This window comes from Diorhabda sublineata, chromosome 8, assembly GCF_026230105.1.
Source record: "Diorhabda sublineata isolate icDioSubl1.1 chromosome 8, icDioSubl1.1, whole genome shotgun sequence".
NCBI classification, from domain to species: domain Eukaryota; kingdom Metazoa; phylum Arthropoda; class Insecta; order Coleoptera; family Chrysomelidae; genus Diorhabda; species Diorhabda sublineata.
In genome coordinates, this window is record NC_079481.1 from 25776152 (window position 1) to 25794995 (window position 18844).

The window sequence follows — 18844 nt, forward strand, 5'->3', positions numbered from 1 at the left end:
ACTTGATCTTGGGAATATACCCGAAAAAGATGTTGATGAGCAGTAGCTGAGGTTGGATGAAGACAAGCGAATGAAACTTGTTGTTTGCTTTTAGTATTTTGAACAAAACAGGCATATCGATACTTTTCTAAGCAGGTAGTTTTTTTAGGAGCCCCGTACATAGTAATAAAAGTAAATGCCGTTGGTAATGACTCCAATGAATGAAATAGTTTCCACGGAAATGGTGGGCAACCTTCAAATTTTATTCTCAATTATATTTTTAACAATTTTATTGATTGTCAGCTTGGTGAGAGTTTATGTAGCTTCACTCTTATTTTTTGATGTAATTTGACCGGACTATATTTATACTATTCAGGATTGTTACAAGCTAAACGGTGAAATCAAAAAGAATAGAAGTGACTGTTATTGCAGTTATTACTAAAGAAATCTCGAAATAACCAATTGGCATATACAATATTTTACAACAAAGAAAAATGTTGGAGGTGTGATAATGTATTGTGACAATATTGATAATATCAACCTCTTCCAGTATCATCCAGTTTGGACAATTTTCCAATAATAAAATTAGTAGTTTGTATCTTAAAATGGCAGATTAATTAATGGAAATTTGATGAGTCTCTGAATTTATAATAGATTTGCGTGAATACTTATTACTCAGTAATTTTTCACAGATTCCGATCTGTACTCCCGTGTAAGGCACCTTCTAGAAGCTCCCGACACGGATCGTGATGTGCGAAGACGGCAAGAGTGCTAACAATCCACACTCTCTTTATTCAAAATTTAATTCTCTACTTTCCTGTTCCCACGCGTCATTTACTTTATTTTGATACTTACGCCTAAAGAACTGACATGAGAGGAGCGACAGAGAAACAAGGCGAGGGAAGGCGAGAGGACACACTTGCTGTTTTTTTTATCTATATAAAATGCACTCAACAGATTTTGAATATCATCTGTAATTTATGTTATTTATATATATAATCATTTTGTTGGTATGGTTTTGTTAAGATTCTAATACTAAAAAAAGGTAATGGATGAAATGGAATCAAATTATTTTCAATGATTGCTAGGAATAGGATGCTGCTCTAGAAATATCCATCTTATATAAATGCCGCTTGACCTTTCGACCTATTTCTATCTTTATCAAAATATTTTGATTTTGGATTTTTGTTTACTTTCCTTGTTCTATCGAAATTTTTCCAATGAATCCAAATATACCACCACCCTGAAATAATTATTCTGTCATTTACTTTTTTTTTTAATAACAACGAGTGAATCACATACCGTCAGATTATTTATTGATTTATTTTGAACTTTAATCTCTTGTGAACATGTTCAATCAATATTCTTCAAATTGTAATGTATTTATACCCAATCAAATTTTCGGTGAAGTTTCGATAATGAGCCACCACAAGAAAGTATTAACATGATATCACATTGGGATCTGTAAGAAATAAAATGTATTTCCGACAGAATGAAATAACTTACCGACTTACTTCGTATTTGAATAATAATATGCGATATTAGATTCCTTGCATTATATTGAATACTTATTTGGTTTTTCCTAAATTGTGTTTTTTTCGCATGATTTAATCTATTTATAGGAGGAAATTCTTAGTAATATAATATGCATAGCACTCCAATATTCAAAATTTTATTTAATTTGATACACAAATAATATTTTGTTTGTGTTATTTATCAGTCTCAAAGACTTATGTATGTCAAAGTTTATCGGCACACATTGAATTTCAAATAGAGTGAAAGTAGCAATATACTTTCTAGAGTACACTATCTTTATTTCAGGTCTATTTTAATTCTAATTAAAAAAAATTTTCATAGAAATTATTTAATTATTGGCGTTTATCATAATATTATCTGACAAAATAGAAAAATATCAACTCTGAAAAATAACCGTGAGTGGTTGCGAGATCGTGAAAAAGAGAAGTAACGAAAATAAACTCTTTTTAATCAAATGATAAATTGGAATAATTAATATTTCCACCCCAAGCCCATCAGTTTGTACAAGCAACCCATTAAAGAAAAGCAGAAGGTACATTTCTGGAGCAGGCCCTATATGGTAAATTAGAAATAGATATGAAGAGGTCCAATAAAGTCTGATGGTGTGCAAAAACTTCGAAGGACTGTATTCAAGAGATCCTAAATCGGATCGAAGTTACAAAAACTAGCCCAACGGTTGTTTTATAATGAATATAAATTTTCCTCTTCATATATTTCTGAGAAACGTCAGAATGAAATACAGAAAAAGTTTAGTTTTAGTTTAATTTTATCGCAAAACTGTAGAAGTGAATAAGATCAAAATATTACTTTAGAAAGTTCACCGAACATAAACATATGACTCCAATACATCAGACAAATCTCTGAAAGTGTAAGTAATATACTAAGCCTTTATCAACTAGATACATTTGCAATTGAAAAATATGTCCAGCTCAACTTGAGAAGGAATTATCGTTAACAGGATAGCAAAGTAGCTATTCGTGCTGTGAGCTCCAATGTCATAAATTCAATTTGGTTTGATATTCCTTAATTCCTTAAAAAGTCTCAGCAAACAAATGAAGTTACCTTCCAATAGGTTCCAGGGGACTGGAGAGAAATGAAATAGCTGAGAAAATTACTGAAGAAGGAACCGATTCCGTTTCGTACAATCGGCTACAAGACAATAAAGAGAACAAGCAGAAAAGGAAAGATAGAAAAATCATTTTTAATAATCTGCAGAGGTCGAGATAAGCAACGATACTCCTAGGAACCTATAATCAGAGAAAATATATTTAATAGTTATAAATCGAAGAATATTAACAGAAGTTTTGTAGGTGGATTGCCATCTTAATGGACAGCTGAAGACGCTAGGCTCAGCAGATTTTGTTATACGAAAAACCTCTGTCCAGATTCCTCAGAAGTGACAATGACTACGGATAACCAGAGTATTATTCATACTATATCGTGAACCTTCTGAGGGATTGATAGAGTAGCTACACAATGAGCGTACTCAACAACAAGTGGAGGAGACGCCATAGGTCGCACGAATATGACATTTGGAAATAGACATAATATATCTTTTATATTTACAAAAATTAATACTCTGCTCAAAAGTAGCGTTCTCAGAAAGTAATTTCATGGAAATCATCAATAACATATATTTCTGAGGGAAACCTCACAACCGAACATTACTGCAACACTATGTTTTCAACAGGACGGTGCTTCCAGTGTATCCAATTACGTGGAACTATTTGATGATCACTAATATCGCCACACTCATTGCCGTTATATCACTTTCTGAAGGGTTATCTGAAATTTGATGCCAACTTATATTGAAGATGCGAGAAAAAAAGAATCAGAGTAGTAATAAATAATATATTGGTAGAGGGTACTCGAAATTTCATAAACCCAATCTATCATCTTTAGTGAATTGTTCAAAAAAGAGATGTAGATTTTAGCATCTGTTTTGAGTCACCTATCGTAACCACTAGCTTATTGTGAGTAGGTTTTCCCTTAACATCACAATAAAAAAGAAAGATCGTTAAGATTCAATTATTTACAAGCTTTTCAGTAACCCCACGTATTTACGACATACATGGATAGCGTTCTCATAATGCTGAAGTTGAAATGTGAAATTGTTCAATACAATTGCTGCCTCCCTCGTATCATATATCTGCTATCGATATGGTTTTCAAAATATTTATACAATTGAACTCGTATATAAGAGCACAATAACCAATTATCTACATTATTCTTCTTTAAACAAGTTGAGTATTAATATTGAAAATGAAGTGGACTGTGGTAACAATTTTCTTAGTTATAAGTAAGTTTACAAAATTGTGATAAAACATTGCAAGATTTTTTCGTAGAATTAAATTGCTTCTGTTTTTTTGTGGAAAAAATGTTATTGGAGAGAGTATGAATGCGTTATATCACGATTAACGCAATAAACAAGTTCAACAATATAAACAGGAGCAGTTTTTTTGTATAACTTTTCCTATAACAATTTTTCCATCCCTTTCGAGAAATTTCATTCGTTCATTCACTCATTCATAATTTGTCGTATTTCGAGTGCTAAATCAAGGAAACATAGTGAGTTAATTAATGTATTCTCACCATATACTTTTGTGTTGTCGCATTAAGTCGATTCAATAAACAATAAATAAATATAAATAATGCTTGCCACTATATTATTGGCTGATAAACCCTCCTTAGCTCGTATTATTATGGAGACACCCCGAGAAACTTACTGTCCTTTTTACTATTTGATCTCAAGTGTGTTGTGGCCAATCTAGGTTCACGAAATGGCTCAAAAATGTCCATATTCTAATTGAACAACTCCAAAAAATTCAGCGAATTTGTCATACGTTAGCGTTTGTCGTCAACTATGAGCAAACAGGGCACCCAGCTCTAGAAAAACTATTCATACTCAAATGATTATCAGAATACTGAGCTATGTGTGATGTCTACAGTTGATTTTGGATCGAAACTATAATTGAACATTCTACATTTTCCGTGATCCTTGGTGCACTTTTTCACCTTTGAAATTATTAGTGTAGAATTTTCATACAAAACTAACTTCCGTTTTTGTCTTAAGATATGAGGTTGTCTACAAACAATTGTTGTTAAACATTCACTAAATTACACATCTAGACCAAATTTCTGAGGAAGAAACAAAAGATTGTTGATATGAGCAGAATCGCATTTCAAATTAGAAAGCTCACTTATTGATCTGTGCCCGTTCACTATTAATTTTTATTATGAATTTGATGGATTACGGAAATATTATTGATGTATACCTTTGAGTTTAAATAAAGCAAAACAGTAATAGGTATAAATTGTTACGAGAGCACATTTCTTACGTTAGAAAAATATGTTTTTATATCAGTTATTGTTAGAAAATGAAATGGTCACCACTTTCGTTTTCTTCAACCCCTTTTCTGCGCGATGTTTTTTCTATAGAGACATTCCATATTGTTGGAGGTTTTTCTCTGAGCTTTTTCGCATATCATCTTGACTCTCAAATTATCTTCTCATTCTTTATCCGTCTTAGGTGGTCGTAGCATTTCAATTTTGTAGTAATGATTCTTTCTAGTATTTCATCCATATATGTTTATCTCGTATTTTGTCAATTCATATTACTAATAGGACTTCTGATTTCTTTATTTCCATTCCGTGTACTTTGCATACAAGCACTTTTGTCAGTATTGTAGTTAAAAGTCAGAACTGGTGAGTACACTGAGTTGTAAACAGCAATATTAGCCTTTATAAAGTTGGTTTTTATCCACCTCATTAAATATAGCGGTCTATTTAATGTTTCCTCACATCTACTTGAAATTTTGCGTAATATCTGAATTGTACTAAATGTTTTTCAATGGTTCGAGACTTTCACCACTATCAAGTTTGAAGAATAAGTATTTTCTAGCTTCTTAGTAAAGTAACCTCTAGTTACCTATTATTCCTAGATTCCTAGATAATATCGATTAACTTCTGTTCTAACTTAAACAACTCAAACAACATAAATATTTTCCCTTTTTCTTCACTTTCTTAGAAATATGTACATTCATTACCTTTCTTATTGTATCAGCTTTAAAAATTCACATACATATTTCTGGTCTACCTTGTATGTACAGAGAACATTAAAATTATGTTATGTGTGATGTTATGTATATTTGTGAAATATTTAGTAAGGGAAAACCTGGAAAATCCTATGATTTGATTGTAGATAGAAAACGATAGAAAACTATTTATTTGAATCAATATTGTGTTCTAAGTATTAATGAATAAAAAGCAGTATTTTTATAATTTAAATGGTTGTATACTCATCAATTTTCTCTCGGACAGTTTATGTCTAATATATGGTTCAATTATATCGAAGATAAGCGATAATAACATGATCCTTAGCCTTTCTAATCATTCTCCGAGACATATTGATTTCATTGAAATACACAAATGAATAATATTTAAGAACATGTTTTTCCATTAATTTGTTTGCAAATCTGTTATTAGTAATAAGAGTTCTAGTTAATTCCCCATACTCAATTTGTAATTCAATCAACTACATTCATCTTATAGTCTTCAGTTATTTTATTTTATTTTTATTAAAATTAAGGCGTGATGAGTTTCTACAATTGCCACGTGGTATTTTGTGTCAGAGGAACTGAAAGTATTTTTTCTGAGCATATTTTTAGATTCTGATCCATTTACTAGTTATCTCAATAGATTTTCTAGTAACTAAATTATATTATAAAGTGAAAAATTATAAATTGAGTAGTAAACAGTAAAAATTAAAAATGTAATACGAAACTGTTAAAAAAAATTTAATTTTAACCATCACTGGTCATTCCCGGATAGTTAGAAATGTAATGGTAGAATAAGCTATTTAAAATGAAATGTAAACAAGCACTAGAAAAATTGGCAACATCTTAAATATCAGCCATTCATTTCTGTGGCGAATTTTGAAGAACAGCAACCATATTCTTACCACATCCAACGGGTTCAAGCTCTTTTAACTAGATATTTCCCTCAATATCATACATTATCACGATAATCATGCAAATGCAGACGAGAATCCCTATAAGATTATAGGGCACCTTTTTCAAACTTTATTGAGCCAAATTTCCAATGAAATTTCTCGAACTCTCCCTGAACTACTTGAAGACATCGCACTCAATATCAGACAAACCGGGTGTGGAAATCCATGACACGTAGGCTACGTTCTTATATTTTGTCTAGAGATGGTTATTTCCTGTATTAATTAGAATTTTCTGTATTTTACATATTCACTGTTTTCTACTGAATTTATTTGAAAAATTATAGATGATGGAGTTAATTTTTTTCTCTGCATCAAATGAAATAAGGATTTTGTTTATGATTTTATTTAATAAAACTTTATCCTGAGAAAAGTTTTGATACGAAATAAAGTAAGGTCTGCTAATTTCAACTCCGTATAATATACCAGGAATATTGAAAAAATTCCTAGCATTACTGAAATTTTAGAAAAAAATAAAATCTCAATTTTAGTCACCACCTTTTAAATGTGATATCTCAGAAAGGGGTGGGCTAAGAAAATTTTATTACAGCAAAACCCCATTTTAATTTCATTCAAGCAATCACCTAAATTTTGTTGCATGTATTCAGAAACACCCTGTACATATATATAGAGAATTTCTCTCGTATTTATTGGAACTGCATTCGTTCGTTGTAGGACTAGCTCACTGATGTTTATTCTTAATATCTGGATGGCTAGAGAAAATGGAAGAAAGAAAGATTTTCTCGAGAAATTGAATGAGAATTAGGAAAGTTAGTTGATGCTCTTCTTGAGCATGAATGTATGTTTATGTTTCTATTATCTTGTGATGTCAGAATAGAAGAAATATCTGAAAATCTAAAAAATATTTGAGTTCTATATTTTTCCATATTTCAGGTCTCACAAATGCTGAAGATGTTCAAGAAAAAAGGGGAGGTACGTATCATTTTATTCTAATATCATATCAAATTAATATATATTAATTCTTATATATTCGACTGTTCAAATCAAATAATAAATTCTTTTATTTTTCCAGTACTAAGACGAACTACCAGACAAGCATTAAACTCGATGTCCACCTCGTTTTTACAACAAACAGAACGTAACATAATAAATAATTGCAATAAGCATAAAACTTTATCTTACACTGACGAACAAGACTTGAAGGTGAGAATTGATTATTCATATAGATGAATTGAACTAATGGTAATGGAAAAATGTTGGAGCAGCAAATTAACTACAAAATAACTCCATTGTATTCTCAATATTTTATTCCAACAGAATCTGTCCGTTCGACCATTAGGTTGCATAATTAAATACAGAAAATACTAAGGAGTGTTCGAGTTGTATGCATCAGAAACATTATTATCATTTCATATTATGAGTATATGGTTCATAATCTTTCTTTACAACAGATTAAGTTTCAGCCTCATATCGTATGATTGCACCAAGACCACTGAATTATTGGACTACCTCAGAAATGTATGATATTTTGTTTTCGCATTCAATTATCAAAATTCCCAGGTACCTTAAAGCAGCACACCCGTCATTTGCTAGTCATTTCAATCGTTTATTCACTGAATAATCTCATCATAATTTCAAATAACTATTTAACGAGTTGGAAGCACTGGAATTCAAAGTATATTTCGAAAAAGTCGAGCTATTACCTACGAGTTGTATGAGATATGAAGGACGATAGACTTGAAATTACAGTTATAGTAACTACTTTCATATTGCTTCTTACATAATGAATTTGTGAAGCATTTCATGAGTTTTTGGGCTTAAAATATACGAGACATTATTTCCATTCACAAATTTTTCTAATTCAAATCTTTTAGTTAACATTTAAATTGTTTTGTGAACGATTTCGATCAATAAGTAAATTATTTCAAGTAGAAAGCAAAAATATTCCACCTAAAAGGTTTTAAGCATCAATTGATGAACAATAACCCAATCTAGTCGTATTAAATATTGATAATTATGTGTCCATTTAGGATAGAAGAACCAGTGAGGAGAATATAGAAATATCCTGCTGTTTGTTCTACTATTAACTTACAAGTATATGTTTGTATTTGTTCCACAACCCTCATAAATTGATGTATTTGTTTACATGAATTTAATCTAACCATATTTTCTAATACTTATTAACATCATATGAGGTTAATTATTGAGAAAAATCTAAATTCAAAGATGAAACGTTAATTAACCCCCAAAAAATCCTTTCGCTAATAAAAATACGCAAATATTCACTATAGTTCCAAAATAAATTTAAGTAAACGATAAAAAGTTACAGCGGTTTTGCCACTTTACGCTGGTAGAAAGTCACGTAGAATTTTTATAGCAAATTTTATACCAGTATCAAAATTATGTTCATATCTATGTTTATGTATTGAGTTATTGTATAAAATAACTGATTATTTCATTGAATAATGAGTCAAATTATTTGATGTATAATCCTACTTCACCTAGATACTCTCTAAAATAAGGAAAGAATATTTAATTATACATTAAACAAATTCAAAGTCAATTTATTGATCATAAATAACAATAACTTCCATAAAAATGAATTTGATTCCTATTCCGGCTATTAATTCGTATTGTGATATATAGGTTCTATTAACTAATCATGGTATATGAGATATTGAACGGTATTTTCACAATTTTGATATGCCAGATGTTCAACGGTATTATCTATTAACGAAATGCAGTATGTACGATGTAGAGCGTTAAGTTCTATTAACTAGTCACAATATATGAGATACTGAACGGTATTTTCCATAAACAAGTCACAAGTCGCGGTCTGCCAGGTGTTTAACGGTATTTTCTATCAACGAAATGCAGTATGTAAGATGTAGAACGTTAAGTTCTATTAACTACTCACAATATATGAGATGCTGAACGGAATATTTCATCAACAAGTCACAAGTCGCGGTATTCCAGATGTTTAACGGTATTTTCTATCAACGAAATGCAGTAAGATATAGAACGGTATGTTCTAATAACTAGACGCGATATATGAGATTCTGAACGGTATCTATCAACGAATTGCGGTAGACGACATGTTGAACGATATTTTTTATCAACAAAACGCAGTTCGTGAGATATTGATGTGAAACGGTATGTTCAATCAACGAATCGCGGTATATAAAGTCTCGGTTAGCGAGATGTTCGACGATATTATCTATCAACAAAATGCAATTTGTGAGAGGTTGGATGTAGAACAGTATGGTATATTTTATATTATTTCTAATGTTCACTTTGTTCATTGAATAATCATACAAAAAAAGCCTTAATATTTGTAGTATAGCTCATTGTAAACTATGGATCTGAAGTTCTTCGATTTTATTTTGTCTACCTTTCTCAGTATGTGGTTTAGTATTGTTTTATTGCAAAAAAAACAAAAACCCTTTTTCTGTTATTGAAACATTGGTATTGTTCCCATAAAACCTAATACAATCGCTTCACCTGTCCGTTATATGCCTCGGTATTGATAGCTCGATCTTCTGGAATGATTTCGTAGTACTCTAAATTTTCATAATTCCATCAAACCCACATAAAATCGTTCCGGCCAGAATCAACTTCTATTTGCGATGGGCTCTTGTAAGTGCACTTCATCTAAACACTGATTTTCAATCTTAGTGTTTTTCAAGTTAATATTGTTTAATCGTATATAACAATATGTCTAATGAAACGATGATCTTTCGTTAAGGAGTCTACAATGAACATAAAGAATGATTGAAATACAGTCATATTATTTTAGGAACTCTTCATAAAATCAAAGACTACTCTTAAAGAATTACGATATTTTCAGATTAAGGCGTTTCCACTTATAAAAACCGAAAGTACTTATGTATTTCCATATCATCTACGTGGTTTATTGTATCAATAAAGTATTTATGTGCAGCTTGTAGCTATGTACTCTCTGTGTACGCTCTGTTCCATAACATTTTAAGGTAATAATATCACTAATATTTTCAACTACAATAAATGCAGAAGTCCTCAGAAGTCCTCAATTGTAGCTATGTCGCTAAGTGGTTTCTTTTCTGAACTCCTTACTCTTCCGATATCAGCGTTGAAATTGTTAGTGGAGAGTAATGATATCTTCCATTGTTTTTTGACAAGACAATTCGAATCCCTCATAAATTCTCCTCATTGACTAGTTGGTTTTCATTTCTGTTAAAATCATTTGTACATAAGAAACAAGGAAAATAGAGCATTTTCTTCAAAGCATTGTCGTGATTCAGCAGGAACCAATAAAATCTGTCTAAAAACGATCAAAATCGTTTGTTTGGTCATATTTCATACGTAAAAAATCAATTACCTATTATTTTATATAAAAACTAGATGAAGTATAACATTTTGATATATAATATACTTTATGTTACGTTTTCAGTTACTTTCTCAGTTACTTTAATGGCAAATTTTTCTAGGAAACATTCGATACTATGAAGAGATGTGTACAAAAATCTCCCATTTTCACTGTTTCAAAACAAGATTTCCTGGATAAAATTGAAGAATGTAGTAGAGATTCCATCAAGAAAGTGAAGAATTGCTTAGCTAGTAACCAACAATACTTCCCAGATTTCATTTTGAATCTATCTAAATCCATGGTTCATTTCTTATATGATGACAAACCTCTATTCTCAGGTAAGATTAGATCAAAATATTACAAGAATAGGAATATTTCTGTTCTATTGAATGAGTATTCAAATTTCAATCCAAACGAGAAGTCTAAATTTTACAGTATGAGTTGTTTCAAGAATAAATATGAGGAAAGATTTGAAAGTTTGTTATTTCATCTGAATTATAGAACATATTTAACCAATTAATACTCGAAACTATTTTCTAAAATGATTATCACATCATTTTGCTTCAAAATGTTCTTGAATTAATGAATAATTATTGCCCAAGGAACTAAAGTTTTACTCAAAACAGTTAATATAAAATTATTAATGTACAGAATGAATTACAATCCAAGATATATTTCATAAATTTTCTTTCCAAACATCATCAAATTATGATTGGTGGTACCCAAAAAAAACCATTTGGGTTGGATTGAAAGATCATATTCCTTCCATAAGTGAATTATTAGGTTAAACTTCATATTTGGAGTCGATTTTCACAATTAAATGATCTAACCGCACCAAATCAAGTTCATCTCTTCGTGTATAAGCCAGGTGTGGTTCATGACCATAATTCTGGAATATATTCTGAGCACATTTCCTCTGGAATTGCAAAAGGTCTATGCTAGAATCTAACCGCCTATGCAATACCTATACAATCATTTACAATTCAGAAAATAAGGCCTCCCTTTTTTTTGGACCTAATTCCAAAGATTCGTTTTAGAATGTCTATTCCCGAATATTGATAGTCTAATTATATCAAGAATGTGAATTGAGTTTGAATGAAAAGATATAGCAAAATACGGAAGGTTTTCAATTTTTTCTGAAAAAATGCAGCAACTTTAGTTGAAAATTTGACCATAATAGAAAAGGGATTCATGAATATGAAAATAGTAGCTCTATTAGAAAGAAAATAACTCTTCCTTTACCACAATGAAATCAAGCAGGTAACCAGATAAACAAAATTTACCCAAAACAACTGTTCATTTTCGACGTTTACCCTTTTTACATTCAAATATTGGCTAAGAACTGAAAATTGTTTATTCTCAGAAAATCCTGAATTGTCATGTAACCTTAGTTGCAGTTGTTAACTAATGGTTGAAAAATATGAAAACTTATTTCTACTCACTGATATTCTGTATAAAATATTCCTAAGTTTGACGTATTTGAAATATAAACCACAGAAACTATCATATCTTATCAAATTTATTGCATTCAAAATATTATAGAATTTACAAAATATCGAGGTTTTTTCACAATTGTATGTGTATAGCACCATCAATCCAATTGATTTGAATGCTATGAACATTTGAAATGCTTTTGCAAGCGAAAGTCCTTATTAAGATCTGATACATCTTGGTCGCTTAGAATCTTGAATCAATCAGTATAACTTTGAACTTTCGACATACAATCATTATCTGTCAAAGTATAAGCTGATAAATTACTTATACTTTATTTATACTTTACTGATTGAAACAGGATTAGAAATAAGTTCAGAGTGTGAAAAGTGCAACCCAACTTTCTGGCTGACATATAATGGTGTCAAACTTTATAGCAGTAGGTGTGAATTTATAGTATGTACTACTGAACAAATTATAATAACATAGTGAAGTTTGGATGATAAAATGATAATACTTCTCAAATTATCGATTTTAACATATTTTTGGGCACAGATTTTTCGTTAATCGTGATAGGGATCTTTAGCATATTACGTCATTTCCATCCCCATTTTTTCATTTGATGGAAAACTTGTTTAGTATACATGTAGAAAATTATGATTAAACAAATATTGAAATTTTGAAAAATTTATAACAAAGATGTATTGAAAATTCCAAATGTTTACAAATTTTGAACTAATGAAAAAAATACATCTTTTGAGAATAATTGTCACACATTATTACATTGTATTTTGAAGATAACTATCAAATTTCGAACGCTTATTGCAAATATTTTGGTTTTGGCTCTTTAAGCAAATACGTCTAAAGTGATTCGTGACGATTTCATATAGAATATTGGTTAATTTGAATTTTTTCTCATATCCGTTCACTTATATAGAAAATGTCGAATTTTATTTAGAGAGTAGAAAATAATTGTAGATATCCCAAATCATACAATGCGGTTCATATGTGAGAAAAACCTGAAATTTTTATTCTTTAATTGACAAATTACAATATGAAAATATCATCTCCCTCTAGCACCCCCTCTGGATTATGAGAACTAACTCGAAAATTTTAAATAAGAGAGGGGGTTGTTCGTCACCTTGTTGGAAGGGATTTTAGTCCTCTATTGAGCAATATACAGTTTTTTAAATTGGGTACAATCCTAACTGAGAAAATCAATTTATAATATATAAAATTTTAATAAGATCTCTATCACAAAACTTTACGTAGAATGACGATAATCATGTCGCATAATATTTAGAATGTGTTTTTCAATGTACTTTACAATTAAACTAAATGTTCAAAATGACCACCATTCACTTCTTGGCGAGGCGATTTTTGGAATTCTCATACATTTTGTAAGACCGCAGGGGTTATTTTGTTAATTTCTTACATTATCCATTGAAATATATTTTAGATTTTGAACAACCACATAAGAAGTAATCGAGAGGAGTAAAATCGGAGTACTAGTTTTCCAATCCACCAATATAGATTGCTTTGGATGATTGACATCAGGAAAAAGTCTTTGAAAATCTAGATAAACCTCACCATTAACTGTGCTCTCAATAATTTGATTGTTAATGATACCAGCCCAAACAATCACTTATTCAGGATATTGAGTGTCATCCTCACACATCCAGTGAAGGGTGTCTCTGTTCCCTTATCTACAGTTTTGTTTGTTAACCGTTAAAACGTTAAATCTTCGAGTCTCGGACAAATAAACCATACTTAAATTTAATACGCCCATAAATATTATAACGACGTCTTTTAGTATCTTTGAATACCTAAATGAGAACTGCCAACCAGGTTCATATCAATTGATTATTTAGCTTTTTGCCTAATATTCTAGTATCTTCAAAGATTTTTTTCTTATGTTTAGCAGAACAGATACGAAAATATCTGATTATTTCTATACTATATTTTAATATACTAGATAATATTGTTGATTTAAACGTTAGGATAACAGAAGAAATTAACAAAATAACCCCTGAGTTCATACGAAATCTTGAACGAGAATTCCAAAATCCAAAAGAAGTGAATGGTGGTATGTATATAAATGTTAAGCTTTTTGATGTCTTAACAATGCTGAATTGAGTTGTCAAACTTCGTATAAGGGCGTTTATTTATTCCATCATAATTTGAAAGTATCATTCAATGCAGAATATAATTTCAAAAATTCTACTAGACTTTTCACTATAAATATCTTCTGTTTAATTCATTTACCAGCAAACAGATAATCCAAAATATATGTATATGTACCAGGGTACTCAAAATTTACAACCATTTGTTCTCAAGTTGGCGAATTTTTTTTCAATAAGCATCAAAACGGATTTGGCTTGGTTCATGAAGTAATCCATCAACTTTGTTCATAAAAATAACATTATTCTCATTATAAGTTAATTAAATGAATATTTTCCCTCATAAACGACCCCAAGAAAGTATCAAAATGGTTTAAATCCTGACTATTCGTTTCTCATGAAAATCAAATAGTTACTCCTAAATTGAACTACATCTAATTTTATCATTTTAAGATGTTTTTCGAGTAAATATGTAGTCAAAAAATATATGTAGAACCGATACGTATGTAATCTTCGATATTTTAATTTCAGATTACAAAGTAACCAGCTGTATTAGCACTCTTGGACGCTACAGCATTCTTCTAGAATATATCGAATGCTTGAAAACCACCTCCGCCAAAACACATGATGATCAAAACATTCCCATTTCTCAAGAAGAATTTTGCAAGTAAGTTCAGTCATATTTTATTGGTGTAGTGAGTTTTTGTCAAGCAAAAAATATGTTAAGAATAAGATTGAATACTAATAATTATCAATTATCGTGAAAAATTTTAAACAAACATAAGTGATCGGTGATGATTGATTAACAAGAGGTTGTCCCAGGAGAATTAAACAAAATAATCTCCTTTTTTCCAATTTTCCATGTGTTGTTTTCCTCGGGAACGTAACAACATTATTTCTTCATGGTTAGAGAATTTTTAACAAGTTTAACGGGCAATTTTTCAAGCTTGAAAGTAATTGTAGGATACGAATAAGAAGCAGATTCACTTGGAGTAGTTATAGTTGAGCTTTCATTCTCGATGGGCTGCAGTCTTACCAATAAAATATCTTATCACAAATTTACTGAAATTCTCCACTAATGTTAGATAGGAAACTAAATAACATCTCGTCTTCACACTTGAAAAGGTCACTTTAGAGAATATGTACCCTCAAATATAGAAACAACTATTCCTATATCTACATAGTTGCAAAGGACAAATTATTCTTTAAGTATATTTTTTCTCTCCATTATTCTCAAATACTCTTTGTACAACTTTGAGGAATGCTTGGGACCGTTGTCATGCCAGAAAATGTATTTTCTTTCAATCAGGCGCTGGACAGAAGGTACTACTACATTTTCCTTCAATTTTTTTATAGCCTTCTTTCTTCAAAATGTCTCCAATTCTTACAAGGTTTCCAGTGTCCCATCCTTTAGTAAATCCCCAAACCATCAACGAGTTTTACAATTGGGATTACACATGGATCTAGTATCCATTCTTCCTTCGAGACGCGCACATCACTCTCCTCCAAAATCGAAAAACCTCAAACTGTGACACATCACTCCATAAAACTCTCTCCAGCTCTTCATGAATCCAATTTTTATATCATTTAGCCCTTTAATTTTGTTTTGACGTCTTAAAAGAGGTTTTTTCACTACCACCTGCTTTTCTCAGTCTCCTTTCCAAGTACTTACGGGCAGATTCCTAAATTCATGAGCTGGTGAGTCGTCTGATCAATAGATCAATATAATACGTTTTAGCTACAGAGTTTGTTCTTACTCGAGCCCTTTTGAACATTATCTATCGCCAAAGCTCACAGTTAAAGAATTATAAACAAATCAGATGGTACGTGCAAGTTTCTAATTTGTTGCACCCACAGACAAAATATAAAAATGCTCGTATAAAGTAAACAAATAACGGAAAATATTAGTTTTGGTATGTAAGACAACGTTTCGACCCTCGCTTGACAATATGAGAGAGACATTTGTTGAAGTATAATATCATGATATTTAATACAGTACAACATCGTAAATCCGGAACCGCTGGAAAAGGATTGGTCCCGGATTTTGGATCATACGAACATTTGAATGCATTTATGGTGGAACAATCGCATTTTAGAAGTCCGGACTTACGATGTTTAACTATGGGATGGGCAAAAATTTTGCACCGGTACTGTTTATTAGGGACTATCAAAAAAACGTTAAGTGAAATCGTAATAGATGTGTTAATATTGGTTGTTTTAAATTAGTTTAAATTAAAATTGTTAATAAACAAATTTGTTTTCAGTCGTTACGTACCAGCTACGGAATGTTTCCCAGGAACTTTAAGAAAACATTGTGATAATAATGACAGAGTTGACAAATTCCTGACAGATTTCTTAGGAGCCACGACGCAACCATGTAAATCTGACTATCAAACTTCTTATGCAGGATTATCGAATAAAATTGATGCTTGAATCAGTATAGTAAAGCAAAAATACTATATAAATATGTTAATTGATTTTAAGTATTCAAAATAAATACTTATTAATTATTGTTGTGTTATTGTTCGTGAATCCCTACAATCAATAAACTATATAATTAGAGACTATGTTGTGTTATTATAAATTTACCAGAAAGTATGCATGTACAAATACATGAATTTGAAAAGTAGTAGATCCTCACGTTTTTCAAGCTATAGAAGAATTCATTACAATAAGAGTGTAATTGGGGTGGGAAAAAATGAAACAAATTCAACATATCAACTATTATTTTCACGTCGTTCAATATAAGTAAAACCAAAATTCACTGACCAATAGTTTTTATTTTCTATCTTGTACAAAATATCAGGATACAGTGTTAGAAATATGGAAAACACAAAAATATTTGAATGAAATACAGTTAAATGCAAATTTACAAGGTTTTAAAATAAGTTTAAAATACTAGAACACACTGAAACAAAAAATAAAATCAGAGTGAGATCAAAATCAGCATCATTTAACAAACAAGGGAAGCTAGTATTTATATGGAGAAAAATAAAAGCAAAATTGATGTGAAAAGAAATAAAACAAATCAACAAGATTTTAAACGTTGTTAAATGTATGTTGAATATGTTTTTTGAGAAAATACATTATATAAACCAAAATTCACTAACCTATTTTTACTCTCCTCTTTAGCCCTCCTTGATACAGAAGGCAGCAAATCCACTGGTAACGACTTAAGAACATTAAAATTAATAATAAAAAAATATCTTTACGAACTCATTTACATTATGTTATAATGGAAGTTTAAAATTTGGTGGATACGGAAAATGGGCGACTTCTTTGAGATTGCCTTCATTACATGTCTTCACCACAGTGGCGAGTTGTTCATATAATTTTTTTAAAACTAATTTGTTATTTATTCGTGTCTTACGTTCTAAATTCATGTAAATACTGTACACTACACTTAATAATTATTATTATTCACTTATCACTAACACTTAACTAACTTAAATACTTATTCAAATTCCTCGATTACTTCTATTTCGGTTTGTTCACTACGGCTATTTATTATGAACTGAATGAAACTGCACCTTATAAACTCCTTATATATCCCAAAATAATTGTAAAAACTCTTAGATTTATTCAAAAGAAACAATAATAAACTGCATGTTATGATGAAAAGTTATTTAAAAGAATTACAATCAAAAGCGGCGAGTCCGCCGAATTTTAGAAATCCACTAAATCCGGGCAGGGCTAGCTCTAGGGCGGAGTGTGTCTCCAACAAAAGTTGGGAGTCGAATGAAACCTCAAAGTTTGTAGCTCCAGGACGATATTAGAAATTAATTTGTAATGTGAGCTTAATTTATCTGAAACTCTTCTTCTTCAACTTTTTCTTTCCGATTTCTTAATTATTTTCTTTGCGAACCTCGTTCAACAATATTTGAATCATTATCAGTGTGGCGAATATGAGGAGAATGTGTATAAAATAGCAGAGAATTGAGTTTCTAGTAAAGAGATGGTGAAAATTGAACATTCATAAGAGCAAATATGGGATAATTTGAATGCTATCATATAGTTTGATTTATTGTCCAATGAACAGAAACTGGACAATATTGATGAAATAAATAGGTTTGGTAATTTGCCAAACAACGTTGGATTGAAGAAATTGTTTTATATATTGTTTAAAGTATTCAAAAGTCCTGGATGATTGATCTCTTTATCAAAATTTCAGGTGAATTTGCATAAATTTAAATATAACAGCCTGTTGAAAATCGTTCTCCCGGCTTATCATTAAAAAATAATGCTTTCACTACCGCTATAACTGTTTGAGTTTTTAAAAAGAGAATTAATTTTATATTCTTCGCAGATTAGAAATACAATTAAAATCGATCTGGCTGAACCAACCAATGGATTGATTATTAAAAAGTAATTTAATTAAAAATGTTGACTAGCTATTTTATTTACAATTGAACTATTTTATTATTGCGGGGAGAGAACACATCCCTGCATAATTTTCTGAGCCTT

The 18844-nt window shown here is 30.4% G+C and overlaps 1 protein-coding gene and 1 long non-coding RNA gene across 3 annotated transcripts; one reads left to right on the forward strand and one right to left on the reverse strand.

Moving 5' to 3' along the window:
* Positions 1-961: 961 nt before the first annotated feature.
* LOC130448476 (uncharacterized) lies at positions 962-6226 on the reverse strand. 2 transcript variants are annotated; one of them, XR_008910338.1, is made up of 3 exons: positions 4242-6226; positions 1282-1441; positions 962-1222 (listed from the first exon to the last, which is right to left on the reverse strand). It is a non-coding gene; the product is annotated as an uncharacterized LOC130448476 (long non-coding RNA). The 2 variants fall into 2 exon arrangements; XR_008910339.1 differs by lacking the exon at positions 4242-6226 and adding an exon at positions 1494-1577.
* Positions 3716-16890, forward strand: LOC130448475 (uncharacterized). Its single transcript, XM_056785888.1, has 6 exons — positions 3716-3814; positions 7418-7456; positions 7557-7687; positions 10951-11167; positions 14912-15047; positions 16645-16890. The coding sequence occupies exons 1-6, from the start codon at positions 3778-3780 to the stop codon at positions 16811-16813; spliced, it is 729 nt and encodes a 242-aa protein (XP_056641866.1). The 5' UTR covers positions 3716-3777; the 3' UTR covers positions 16814-16890.
* Positions 16891-18844: the final 1954 nt, after the last annotated feature.